General features: G+C 51.2%; 1 protein-coding gene across 6 annotated transcripts in view; it reads right to left on the bottom strand.

Annotated features, from left to right (window-relative positions):
* ARRB1 (arrestin beta 1) overlaps window positions 1–12,757 on the bottom strand; it is a 73,291-nt gene that overhangs the window by 25,184 nt on the left and 35,350 nt on the right. Inside the window, exon 1 of one of the 6 annotated variants that reach the window (XM_047754310.1) lies at window positions 11,423–11,589. The exons of 3 other annotated variants lie outside the window; for them this stretch is intronic. In XM_047754310.1, the coding sequence (XP_047610266.1) occupies window positions 11,423–11,427 (5 nt within the window). In that variant the 5' untranslated portion in view covers window positions 11,428–11,589. Of the gene's footprint in view, window positions 1–854; window positions 1,273–11,422; window positions 11,590–12,757 lie in introns of those variants that run through there. 2 more of the 6 variants (XM_047754307.1, XM_047754308.1) reach the window with 2 other exon arrangements.

Here is a 12,757-nt window from a genome sequence, read left to right on the forward strand (position 1 = left end):
GTCTGTCTGCCTCCAGAGGCTGGGATTTTTACATCCAACCCTGCTGCACTTTCCCAAAGCAGGTGTTTTTATCAACATCAAGAATAACAGAAAAGAGGGCAAGCGAGGGCAGGAGGCGGGAGGAAAAGGAGGAAGAAAGGGTGATTAAGGGGTGAGAAGGAGCGTGAGGGTGACGAGAGGCAGGAGGCACAGCCGGCCCAGGGGTGGGGACGGACCGCTGCCAAGTCAATCAGCCCCCGGGGCCACCTCCGCAGGAAGCTGGTCGCTGGCTGGCGGCTTCCTCAAACAGCAGCAGCAGCAGCTGCCCGTGCCCTCCAGCCTTATACGCCCTTGTCAGGTCTCTAAGTATTTTTCCAGCACTGGGGTTGATGCTTCAACAATCCCATTTCAGAGATGAGAAAACTGAGGCTCAAAGAGGTGAACTGTGGCTGCCTTCTCCCGAGCTCACATCCTTTCCACTCTGTCCCACAGCCACACCATCCCCAAAACAACTCCGGTGGCTTCCTGACCCCAGGGCTGTCAGAAGAAGGCTCCTGTAAGGGTGCATCCAGTTCACCAGGACCCCTACCTGTGCGACACCTCATTCATAGACAGCTTCTGCCAGTCCCTGCTGAAGAGCAGGCACAATCATGCAAGACTGAGGTCAGAGCCAAATTTCTAGACCGTGGGATGGCTGGGTTCGCTTCACCCCCGAGTCCCATCTGTGCCCTCCAAGCCTGATCCTCAGAGCCAAAGCCGGGCCCCATACAAGAAATACTGGTAGAGTTCTAGCTGATTAAGACTCACTGGAGACAAGGAACAGAAACCCATCAAGAAAAGAAGGAGGGGGTATGATAAGGAGGCAAAAATCTCACGGGAAGGATATGTAGCCAGGACGCACGGGGGCTGGAGCCAGGAACAGGGAAGCCATCAGCCTCTTAGGCGGCCGCTCTCTCTCTCCACCTCTCCCCCTGGGGCTGCATGTTCTCCAGGCTGCACTGCTCTCGGTTGTGGCTGCTCCATTGCCTCTGTGGACCAACTCTCTCTGCTTACTCAGGGCTTTTCTGCTCCTCCATCATTTGGGCTTGCGTGTGGTTCTCACTCCAACCCTGTTTCTATTCTGCCTCTGCTCAGCTTCCCACTGTTAACTGGTTGAATGGCCCAATTCCAAATTCCCAGGAGAGGAACGGGATTGGTCAGCTCCAGTCAGGTGTCCCATGCCTGGGCCAATCAGCTATGCCCAGGGTGTGTCATGGGGTCCATGAGGCCTGGGCAGAGGAGGGTCTGTTCAGCAGTGTTTTTCAAACCAGGGGCCACGACCCCTTAGTTGACAATGAAATCAACCTATAGACTTGCCATCAGCTCTTTGGTTGTGGCGCTGTTTTTTAATGGAAGAGAACAGAAGACATAAGCATAAGGAGCAGCTAGCGAGGATATAGTAGATATTATATTTACCAACATTCCACTCCCCTCTAAGGCTGGGCAGATGGATGCATCAAGTTTTTCTAGTCCTATGAACTTAGACATGCCTGTGCAGCTTGCTCTGGCCAAGGAAATATGAGCAGACCCGCCATATGCAACTTCCAGGCAGAAGCAATTCAGGGCTGCGTGATATCCCATGCCATTTCTATGAGTTTTCTACAGAGGCTGTAACAAAGATCACAACTTAGTGGCTTAAACCAGCTTAAATTACTCTCTCAATACGTTCAAAATGTACCTCACTAGGTTAAAATCAAGATGTGGGCATTCCTACATTCCAGTCTGGAGGCTCCAGGGGGAAATCTGGTTCTGTGCCCTTTCCACCCACATTCCATGTCTCCAGGTCTCTTCCTCCATCTTCAAAGCCAGCAATGAGAAGTTGGGTTCTTGGTGTGTCCGTTGGGGCTCAGCGGAAACAAATCTGACTAGCGTGCATGAGGACGCAGGTTTGACCCCTGGCCTCACTCAGTGGGTTAAGGATCCGGCGTTGCCGTGAGCTGTGGTGTAGGTCACAGACGAGGCTCAGATCTGGCATTGCTGTGCCTATGGTGTAGGCTGGCAGCTGTAGCTCTGATTGGACCCCTAGCCTGGGAACCTCCATATGCCACAGGTGCAGCCCTAAAAATATTAAAAACAAACAAACAAAAGAAGTGGTTCTTATCACATGGGACTGCTCTGACCTCCTCTTGCCTCCTTCTTCCACTTTTAAAGACCCATATGAGTACCTACAGCTCTCTATTTTAAGATCAACTGACTTTAGCAACCTTAATTCTATCTTCAATGTAATTCCCCTCTGGCGTGTGATACGAGAGTTTCAAAGGTTCCAAGAATTAGGATGTAGATGTTGCTGGGAGGAGGAAGCATTCTTTCTCCTACCACGCCCCCTTTCCTCTTTCCCTGAAATCAGCAGTGATCTGGATGGGGGGGCCTCCAGAGACTTAAAGCCCAGAGATGCTCTCCTGCTGGGTGATCGGGAGATGGGGCAGCTTGAGAGAGGAAGTAAGTTCTTAAAGCACTAGGATCTGGGGTTTGTTTCTCACTGCAGGAGACCAGCCTCTGCGGGCCGATACAAAAAAGTCAGCATTATTTAGTCAAACTCTTGTTTCAGGTGAACTGAAAATTTGTCAGGCTGCAAATTTTCAAATGGTCCAAATCCACTATTTCAGAGAACGTGCCTAAAACAAACGTGCTCTATTAGGGACTGTACAGCCTGTTGAATCCTATTTTCTGATTCTGCTGCTTTTCTGTGAGCCGTCAGTCCTCCCAATGTCTGTTTGTGCCTGTGGGGAGAGGCCGGCCTCACGTGGGACCCAGGACAGAGTACCTTCCTCGGGAGATTACCAACAAACAAGAGTTTATAATTCTGTATAGTACTGAAATTAAGCTTGCCTCTCTCATGACACAGGGAAATGCCTATGAGAGAATATTAAGCAAAATAAATCAGGAATCAAAACAGTATGTTTAGCAGGAGCTCAACTCTATATGCAACAAATACTCAAAAGAAAGAACAAAAAGACAACATTAAGAAGGCAATTCTCCTCAAACTGATCTACAAATTTAATGTCATCTCTACCAAAATCACAACTGGATTTTTGCATTAATTGACAGGTCAAAAAAAAAAAAAAAAAACCTGACAGGCCAATCCTAAAATTCATATGGAACTGCAAGAGGCGAAACAATCTTGAAAAAAAAAGAACAAAGCTGGAGGACTCAGACTTCCCAAATTCAAAACTTGCCACAAAGCTACAGCAGTCAAGTGTGTGTGATACTGGCATAAGGACAGACACAGAGATCAAGGGAACAGAACTGAGAGGCCAGAAATAACCCCATATATTTATGGTCAACTGATATTTGACAAGGGAACCAAGACAAGTCAATGGGGATAAAACAATCTTTTTAACAAATGATGCTTAGACAACTGGATATCCACATGCAAAAGAACAAAGCTGGACCTCCCTCCCTCATGCCTTATACAAAAATTGACTTAAAATGCAACAAAGATCTAAATGTAAGAGGTACAACTATAAAACTCTCAGGTGAAAACTTAAATGTAAATCTACGTGACCTTGGATAAGGCGATGGTTTCTTAGATACACGACACCGAAAGCACAAGCGACTAAAGAAAAAGTAGATAAATTACACTTCATCAACTTTAAAAACTTTGGAGCCTCAAAGGTTACCATCAAAAAAGTGCAAAGACAATCACAGGATGGAGCAAATATTTTCAAATCTTATATCTAATAAGAGCCTCGTATCCAGGATGTACGAAGGAACTATTCAACAACAAATAAGCAAATAACTCAATTAAAAACAGCTGCCTTGTGGTGCAGTGGGTTACAGATCCAGTGTTGTCACTGCAGCAGCTAGGGTCACTGCTGTGGCGCAGGGTTGATCTCTGGCCCCAGAACTTCCACGTGCTGAGGATGTGGCCAAAAACAAACAAACAAACAAAAAAAAAAACACAAGACAATGGACGTAAACAGACAATGTCTCCAAAGAAGACATATGAGTGACCAATAAGCACATGAAAATATATTTGGCATCATTAGTCACGGAGGAAGGAAATGCAAATTGAAGCCACAGCGAGATACTTCACACCCACTAGCGTAGCTGGGGTTAGTAGATACGGACTATTACCCACGGAACGGATACATGACAAAGTCACTGCAGCGCACAGGGAACTACATTTCAAGACCCTGAGATAAGTCATAATGGAAAAGAATACATACACACGTACAGCTGACTCGCCTCACTGTACAGCAGAAATTTACACACTGGAGATCAACTATAATAATAATAATAAAAGAAGGACAAGAACAAGGGCCACTGAGGATGTGGAGAAACAGGAACCTGCTCATACATTGCTGGTGGCCATGTAAAGCGGTGCGACCACCTTGGAAAATGCCTGATGAGTCCTCTTAACATCAAACATAAAGTTAACATATGACCTAGCAATTCCAGCCCTAGGGAGACCCCAAGAGAACTGAAAAGGATGCCCACACAAAAACTTATACACAAATGTTCACAGTGGCATTATTCATAACAGCCGTAAAAGGTGGGAAGAAAACAAGCATCCATCAACAGATCAACATATATTTTTAGATGTGGCATAAACACACAACGGAATATTATTCAGTCATTAAGGGCGAAACAGGACTAATTCATGCTACAACATGGGCAAACCCTGAAAACACGTTAGGTAAAAGAAGCCAGACACAAAAAGCCGTATATTGTTGGGTTCCATGTATATGAAATGTCCAGAATAGGCAACTACGTGGAGACAGACAGCAGGGTAGTGGTTGCCAGGAGCTGGCGGGAGCTGGCGGGAGGCAGAAATGGGAAGTGATCGCTAAGGGGCAGGAGTTTCTTTTTTGGGTGATGAAAATGCTTTGCAACTAGGCAGTGGTGATGGTTATGCAACCTTGTGACTCTACTAAAAACCCCTCAATTTTACACGGAAATTGTGAGTACTAGGGTATGTAAAGAATACCTCAATTTTTAAAACAAAACCTAAAAACAAACCTGAAAAAATGAATGAAAGGAAAGGAAATGTAACTAAATATTAACAGAGCTTGAAGGAGACTCTGTCTACCCACCCGCTCACTCCTCCGTGTATGCCTTATTTTTCCGTGCTGTGCAGTGAGCACAACGTACTCCGTGAAGACCCCAAGGCTTCCCCGACAAGATAGGTCTCACGTCTCGGTGAAAAAATATTGTAAATGAAAGAGAGAAAACATGCATCCTATGACTCTGAATCCTTTGATGTTAGACTCTTTGATTCTGGGATTTTACAATCCAGAGTCCACAGCTCGACAATTCTTCAGATCCCTCCCCGGACCTGCGGTGTCAGCTGTTAGAATTGCTGCGCTGTGTCTTCTGCTCCCTCTCTCTTTCCCCAGGGAGCCTACCCCGATGCCCCCCCAAGTCTGGATGAGATGCCCCACAACTCCCACACTCAGCATGTCCCCGGTCACAGCACTTCCTGCACGTCGTAAAGGTCTGTCTACTCACCCTCTGCTTCCCTTACGTAACTTACACGAGGGTAGAGCTCTTATTTCTGTGATTGACACTGGATCCCCGGGGCACAGCGTGGTGCCTGGGCCACAGTGGGTGCTCAGGAAATAAATGCAGGTGGGGTGGAATGCTGCTGAACGAATGCCCTAAGAGAGAACTGGTCAAGAGTGAGGATGGATGAAGGTTCAAAAGATGATGGTGATGATTTGGTGAGTGGACTCCAGGGATTTTTTCTTCTTCTGTCTATACTTCGCTTTGGCTGTCAGGATCAATAAGCACCAGGCTTAGGAAACGCTTCATAGGGGCAAGGTCCCAGCCACTATCGGGCTGAGCCAGGCATACAGCCGATACACCCAAAGGGACCTCTGCTCAGCTTCGACCCATGACTCTCCCATTTCTCACTCACTTACCCAGTAAACATTCACACAGTTCCTATCACTGCCAGGCTCTGCGGGCACTAAGACGAACAATTCATGGCCCCTGCTGACAAAAGACCATGGCACAGCCAAGTTAGAGATACCCACCAGCCACGATGGCCACTGCGCAGTGAGCATTCCCTAAAAGCCAGGTGCTGTGCAAAGAATGTCACACACATCAAGATATTATATTATTCCCTCTAAACATTCCCAGTTTTCCAAGGAGAAACCTGGGATTCAGAGCCCCTAAATAAAGTCTCAAAGCCAGTATCAGAAAACTCATCCAGGAGAGAAATCCCATGAAAAGGCCACCTACGGGAAATCATTTAGCCAAGTGTGCCCTACACGACACCAGAAAACTCATCCTGGAGAGATGACCCATGAATGCAGATTTATACCAGTGAAGTGAGAGCGCACTGGCGACGATTCACGGCTTTGTGAGCGTGAGAGAATTCCCCTCAAAGAAGGATGCTATGAATACCGTGAATGTGGCGTGACCTCCAGATACTAATTTCAATCAACAACGGAAAGCTCATCCGGGAGAGAAACCAGGTGCCAGTTACTACTCTAAGTGCGTCATAAACATGACCGCCTTTGTTTCTCTAGCAACACTTGAGACGGTACTATTATCATCCCCATTTTGCAGATGAGGGAACTGAGGCACGGAGAGTCTAAGTCATTTGCCCAAGGTCACAACAGCTGGTAAGGGGCAGAGCTAGATACCGGAACCCAGGCAGTGTGTCTCCAGAGACCACGCTTTCAGCTACTCACAATACTGCCCTGTTGTGGGACCGTGCTATTCTGTCTGGTGGGGGAGGGAGGGGGGCCGTCAGGAAAGGCTTCCGGGGGCAGGGGGAGGTGGCATTGAGCGGATCTTGAAGAACACACAGAGGTGCAGAAGCCAAAACACTCTGCAGCTGGAAGCTTGGGGAGGGCAACCGAGTCCACTGGGGGAGTCTGGGAGATAGTGGGCAACCCCAAGTACATCCCAAGTGCCCCGAGGAGCACCGGGGGGGAGGGCGGGCCACGGATGACCTCCATGCGCCAGGCCCTGGGCGAGATGTGAGGGTCTCAGATGCCAGGCTGAGCAACTCGGACCATAGCCAGAAGGCAATGGGGAGCCATGGGCCCTCGGGCGGCAGGAGAATGGCCGGGACTGTGTCTTGGACACAGAGATGCCCATAACTCTATACCTTTCCCCACCCCTGCCCGACAGCACTCACGGCCCGGCTGGGTAGAGCAGAGACCTGAAAGGGGGCATTCACCCTCAGATACACCCGCCCTACATTCTGACCCACTTTCCTGGGTGTGAGAACAGCCATCAGGGAGCAGGGAGGCGTGAGGAGCAGGTGGCTGTGGCAGCAAAGAGGTTTCTAGGGCCCTTATCACACTCTCCCTGGTAGCAGAGTTATTTGTGTACAGGCGTCTCTGCTCTGCCAGAATGAACAGCCCTTCCTGGGTCAGAACATTGCCTGCCTGTTTACCCACCATTAGTGCACCTGCTTCTCAGGATGGCCCGGGAGAGGGGGAGGAGGCAGGAAGGCAGGAAGTGTCACCCTTGTTTCAGATTCTGGGAGCGCGAGGGATCACAGGGCGGCTGCCTGCTGCATTTCCTAGATGGGAAATCGAAGCCCGAAAGAGAGAAGAATCTTGCACTCCGACCAGGAAACTCAGGCACAGAGAGACGCACAGCTGTGCCCAGAGTCACAGACTTGGGAGGAGAGCCCCAGGCTGCTGGTGGTCACATCCCTGCTGGGACTCCCACGTGGCTCCCTTGGGCGCAGGCCTGAGGGATGAGGGCCAGGGGGTGACGGGGTCCAGCCAAGTTAAGCCCCAAGGCTCCGACTGCTCATAGGCTTCCAGGCGGACCCTAATCACTCCAGCCTCCTGCCCACATTCACGTCTGCGGCCACGGTCCACATTCGTAAAGATTTTCAGGGAGTTCAGGGCGAGGGAGGAGGGGAGCCACCAGGAGGCCACGGACCGAGGGGAGAGTTTCTTAAAGGAGCCTGGCCCAGCTTCTAGGAACCCAGGAAACTGGAGATCTGAAAATCACAGGCTAATAAAAATTTCACCAAGCGGGCTGGCAGCTGGATCCCAGATAGCCCACAGACCGCATCTGAATGCTCTCCAGCCTTCTCGAGGGTCGAGAGGCAGGAAGGGAAGGGTGGGTGCTGGCAGAGGAAACAGGGCAGACGCTGAAGCAAGCAGACCCGGCCTGAGTCCTGTGTGACCTTGAGTTTTGCTTCCTCTCTGAGGCCTACTTTCCATCTTCTGGAAAATGGGGGTGATAGCTAACCCAGGGGAAGGCAAATTTAAAGCCTGGCACCTAGCGGGGAATGAATGATAAAGGGAAGCGGACAGCGTTGGTACCGTAACCACTGTTATTACCCTCATCCCCCAACACCCCACCTTCCCGGCAGAGCCCAGGGGACAGTCCTGGCCCAGATGTCCCTCAGGTGGGCGGGGACAGTCATGGGACCTCCCAAAGAGACAGAGAAGGTTTCTGTTTTTTTTAGCCGTCCGTTCCCTCCCAATCTCAGACAGAAAACAGCAGCTTATGATATTCGCTTCCCAGTTTAGACCTTCACATTCCAGAAATCTCCAGGGACATGCCCTGTTATTCTCCTTCGGTAATAGCCTTTCCACCTGTTCTCCCACTGCAATCCCTCCCCTCCTCCCTTTCCAAGGTCACCTCATCCGAGAAGCCTTCCAGGACTGCTTCAGCTTAAAGGGGCCTTGCCTTGCCCCCTGCCCTCCTTCCCATCTGTCCCCTTTCCATCCATCTTTGTGACTTCCCTCTCTGCTCTTCTTCCTTTTGTTTTTCCAATCTCTGGGCCTGACACGGTTCTTTGGCTCTAGGAGATACAGGCCCCTGTGGCCTGTCCCCAGGACACCTACACTCTGGAGCAGTTAGACAGATACTCCACAAACAGATAAGACCCTCCCTCAAAAGCACAGCAGAAGGGTGGGATGCTACGATGTACGATGCGCCCAGTGCAAGAGAGCCGCCTCCCGCAAGGGCGCATCTCCCTCCCTCGGCTCCATCCTGCCCCCATGAGCCCTCAGCATCCACATGAGCCTGCACCCCTCGTTCCCCAGTGGACGGCGTGGAGCTGAAATCCCACGTTCCAGAAGCAGGAACCCTGTCTTCCTTCAGGCATCTTCCTTGGTATATAATTGGTGTGCTTAGTAGGTCCTCTGAATGAGTGAGTAAACAAATAAGCGAGGGCCAAACCCTGAGCTTGAAGATGGGAAAAAATAGGTCTTGGACCAAGAAGTGAATCAGAGGTGGGCGGCCTGGCCACCAGGGTGGGACTCCGATGTGTGCAGCCCCCAGAGGCGCGCCCTACATGCAGGGCGGCCCCAGATCCATAGCAGCTGTGATTTTCCCAGTGGGAAGACGTTACTTAAAGTTTTACTTCTTTGAGCATCCTTCCATAGCTCAGCTGGCAGAGTGGAGGACTGCAGAGGTGAAAAAGTTTTATTTGAGTTTTCATTCTTTTTTTTTTTCCTTTTTTCTGCCAATTTGAACATACAAACTTTTAGGGATATAGAATAATATACTACATTAAAATGAGATATGAATTCCGAAGTATTACTTTTCTCTCTGGTCTCACATTTCATAAAACCTCAGATCAGTATGACAGGGCATCGGTGACTCTGCGTCACTTGGGGGCCAGTCAGGGCTGAGAGTCCTCTGTGGTCAGGGGCTCTGTCCAGACTGAAAACTATGGCCAGTCTGCGGTGGCTCTTTCCTGAGAAAGAATTCTGGGGAGAAAAACCCATGCCTTATATTTAGCCAGACAGTACCCAGTATCTGAAGCCGGCTCACACAGGCGCCTCAGAGCCGACTGTCCCATTGCTAGGGATTCTGTGAGCTCGTTATTAAACACAGCCATTGCCAGTGGCTCCCTCCTGGGGTGAATCTGTCCCTCAGGAGACATCTGGCAATGGCTGGAGACGTTTTGGGTGGTCACAGCTTGGGGGAGGGGTGCATCTAGCACCTAGTGAGTGGAGGCTGGGGGGTGCTGCGAGCACAGTGCACTGGCCAGCGCCCCCACCCCCACCCCAACAAAGTCTCTCCTGCGCAAATGTCAACAGTGTTGATGGTAAGAAACCCTAATCTAAAATTGCAATTAAATAGGAGTTCCCTGCCAGCTTAGGGATTAAGGACTCAGCCTTGTTACTGCTGTGGCTCAGGTGTGACTCCCAGCCGGAGAACTTCCTCATACCAGGGGCAGGCCAAAAATTAATAAATAAATTAAAATAAAATCACCATTAAATAACTCATGTTAACAACAAAGGGAAGGAGTTCCCTGGTGGCCTCGGGGTTAGGACTCAGTGCTTCCACGGCTGCAGCCCAAGTTCAATCCCTGGTCCAGGAACTGAGATCCCACATCAAGTGGCCACATGCTGATAGCCAAAACACAAACAAAAACAAACAAGCAAAAAGGAACACATACTCAAAACTTACCACTTACTATTATTCTACTAAATTGCACTACAATGGTGGGGCCTGCTAGGCACTGCTTCCCCAACTTCACGGTCAACGACATCCTGTTTGGGTGAAATCCCTGGAAGGAGACTTTACACCACAGACATTGGCAAAGACTACAAACCCCATCCCCTTTCTTTCTACACACACACACCATGTACCCTTCACACCCACACCACAGGTACACCACACACACCTATACACACCATACCCAGACTCCACACACACATACTAAGCACACCCCACATACACACCTGCAACACACCCCTCACACATCTCACCTACGACTCCCCAGACACACACCCCACATAAACACACACATGCTCCCACAGCAGCCCTCCAGCCAGCAGAGGACGGACTTAAATCATGAGAATAAGGGGAGGTCAGTCTGCCTGACCACTTTCTTTGCTGTCTGACCTCTCTGCCTGTTGGCTCTCCTCATCCCAAGGCGCATCCAACCTACACCCCCCCACCTGCCGTGACACCTGCGAAGGTGAAGGTCTCAACCCCTCCAGGAGCACCGACCAGGGACCCCCACCCCCACCCCCACCCCATCCCAGGCCCATTCCTCTCGGCCACTAGAGCCCTGGCTGAGGGGTCCCCCAGCCCTGCCCCGTGCCCAGCTTCCCAAAGGCTCCGAGTGAGGTCCAGCTGGCGGTGGCTCCAGGGCCTTGCCTCCATCCCTGCCCAGGGCCAGTGACAAGCAGTTGCCTTGGTGACTCCACCCACCTGGCCCCTTATCAGATGCTGATAAGCCAAAGCTCCATCTCCAGCCAGACCCTCTCTGCCCCCCCCTCCTCACTAGCCCTGGGACAGCTATACTCGGATGTCCCCTGACTCCTCAGACAAGTCCCAAACAGACTTCCTGTCTGCTCATAACCATTCCTCGCCCACACTCTCTGCCCCTGCCCCCAGTCCCAGGGTCAGCACACAGGAAGTGCTCAATGGCACATCCATGGATAAAGGACTAAATTATGTAAATCCAATAAAGAGAGGAAAAAGCAAACTTCCGCAGGAGGCAGAGAGGAAGTCTTACCCCATCTTATGGATGAGAGCCCTGAGTCTCCGTGAAATTAAGGGACCAGCCCAGCAGCAGGGGGCTGCGTGCACGGAGGAGGGAGAGGCCGTGGGAGACCCAGCGTGGGGGGCTGCAGGCGGCAGCAGCTAGGCCAGGGCAGGCCCCGCTGGATCGGCTCTCCGCAGCCCCAAGTGAGGGGCTGGTTACAAAGAAAAGGAAAAGGCGTTCCTGATACGCGTCCTGTTTCCTCCCGTCCTCTGGGCTTCTCGAGCCTTGGAAGGAGGATGTCCCTGGGCTGGCAGTACACGGACAGGCAGAGGGTCAGGGTCTCCGGCAGCCCTTTCTACCCCAGCGGTCTGGCTGCATAAAGACAGGTGCTCCCAAGTGACCCTTAAATTCCCCTTTCCAGCCTGGAGGAGCGCTCCCCTTCTCCCCAGAGGGAACTCACACCGGCAGGCACCTCCTTCCATCAGACTGTCCGAGAAAGGCATCTCCACTGGGAAACCTCCCGTGTCACCGTCCTTTGCTACAGGAGCCCCTCTAAAGCGCCCCCTTCTGCCTTCTTCCCTGCCCCACAGCAGCTTCGCCCTGCTCGGCTCTCGCTGTGCCTATTGCCTGCAGACGCGGGCTCTCCATGAGTCAGGCCAAGAACGGGGGAGCCAAGGCAAAGGCCATCAAACGGGGCTCTGAAGGGAGAGAACACGAGGAGCCTCCTCCCTCAGACAGGGCGACAGGGAGCCTTCCTGACGACTGACCAAGGTCCGATCTCCTCTATCAGATAAGAATTCTCCCCAGGGAAGTGGCCGTGACTCCTCCCTCAGCCTCCAAGCAGACAAAGTCCATGCCTCCTTCCTCAGACAGGAGCTGCTAGAGGATCAGAGGGCTAGGCCCCCTCCATCAGAGAGGGAGTCCCAGGCAACAGGACCCTCATTTCCCCCATCAGAGCAAAGTCTCTCAGAGTTCCCATCATGGCTCAGTGGTTAACGAACCCAACTAGTATCCATGAGGATACAGGTTCAATCCCTGGCCTCGCTCAGTGGGTTAAGGATCCAGCATTGCTGTGAGCTGTGGTGTAGGTTGCAGAGTCAGCTCAGATCTGGTGTGGCTGTGGCTGTGGTGTAGGCCGGCAGCTACAGCTCCGATGCGACCCCTAGCCTGGGAATCTCCACATGCTGTGGGTGCAGCCCTAAAAAGACAAAAAAAAAAAAAAGAACAGTCTCTCTCCAGAGGACAGGACCGGGCCTCTCCATCAGACTAGGAACTCCCAGAGGGCACAGTCCCTGTCTGCTGCCTCCTCAGCAGTTCCCAAAAAAGACTTGAGCTCAGTCTAAGACGCAGAGCAGGACAGAACTG

This window comes from Phacochoerus africanus, chromosome 11, assembly GCF_016906955.1.
Source record: "Phacochoerus africanus isolate WHEZ1 chromosome 11, ROS_Pafr_v1, whole genome shotgun sequence".
Taxonomy (NCBI): Eukaryota; Metazoa; Chordata; class Mammalia; order Artiodactyla; family Suidae; genus Phacochoerus; species Phacochoerus africanus.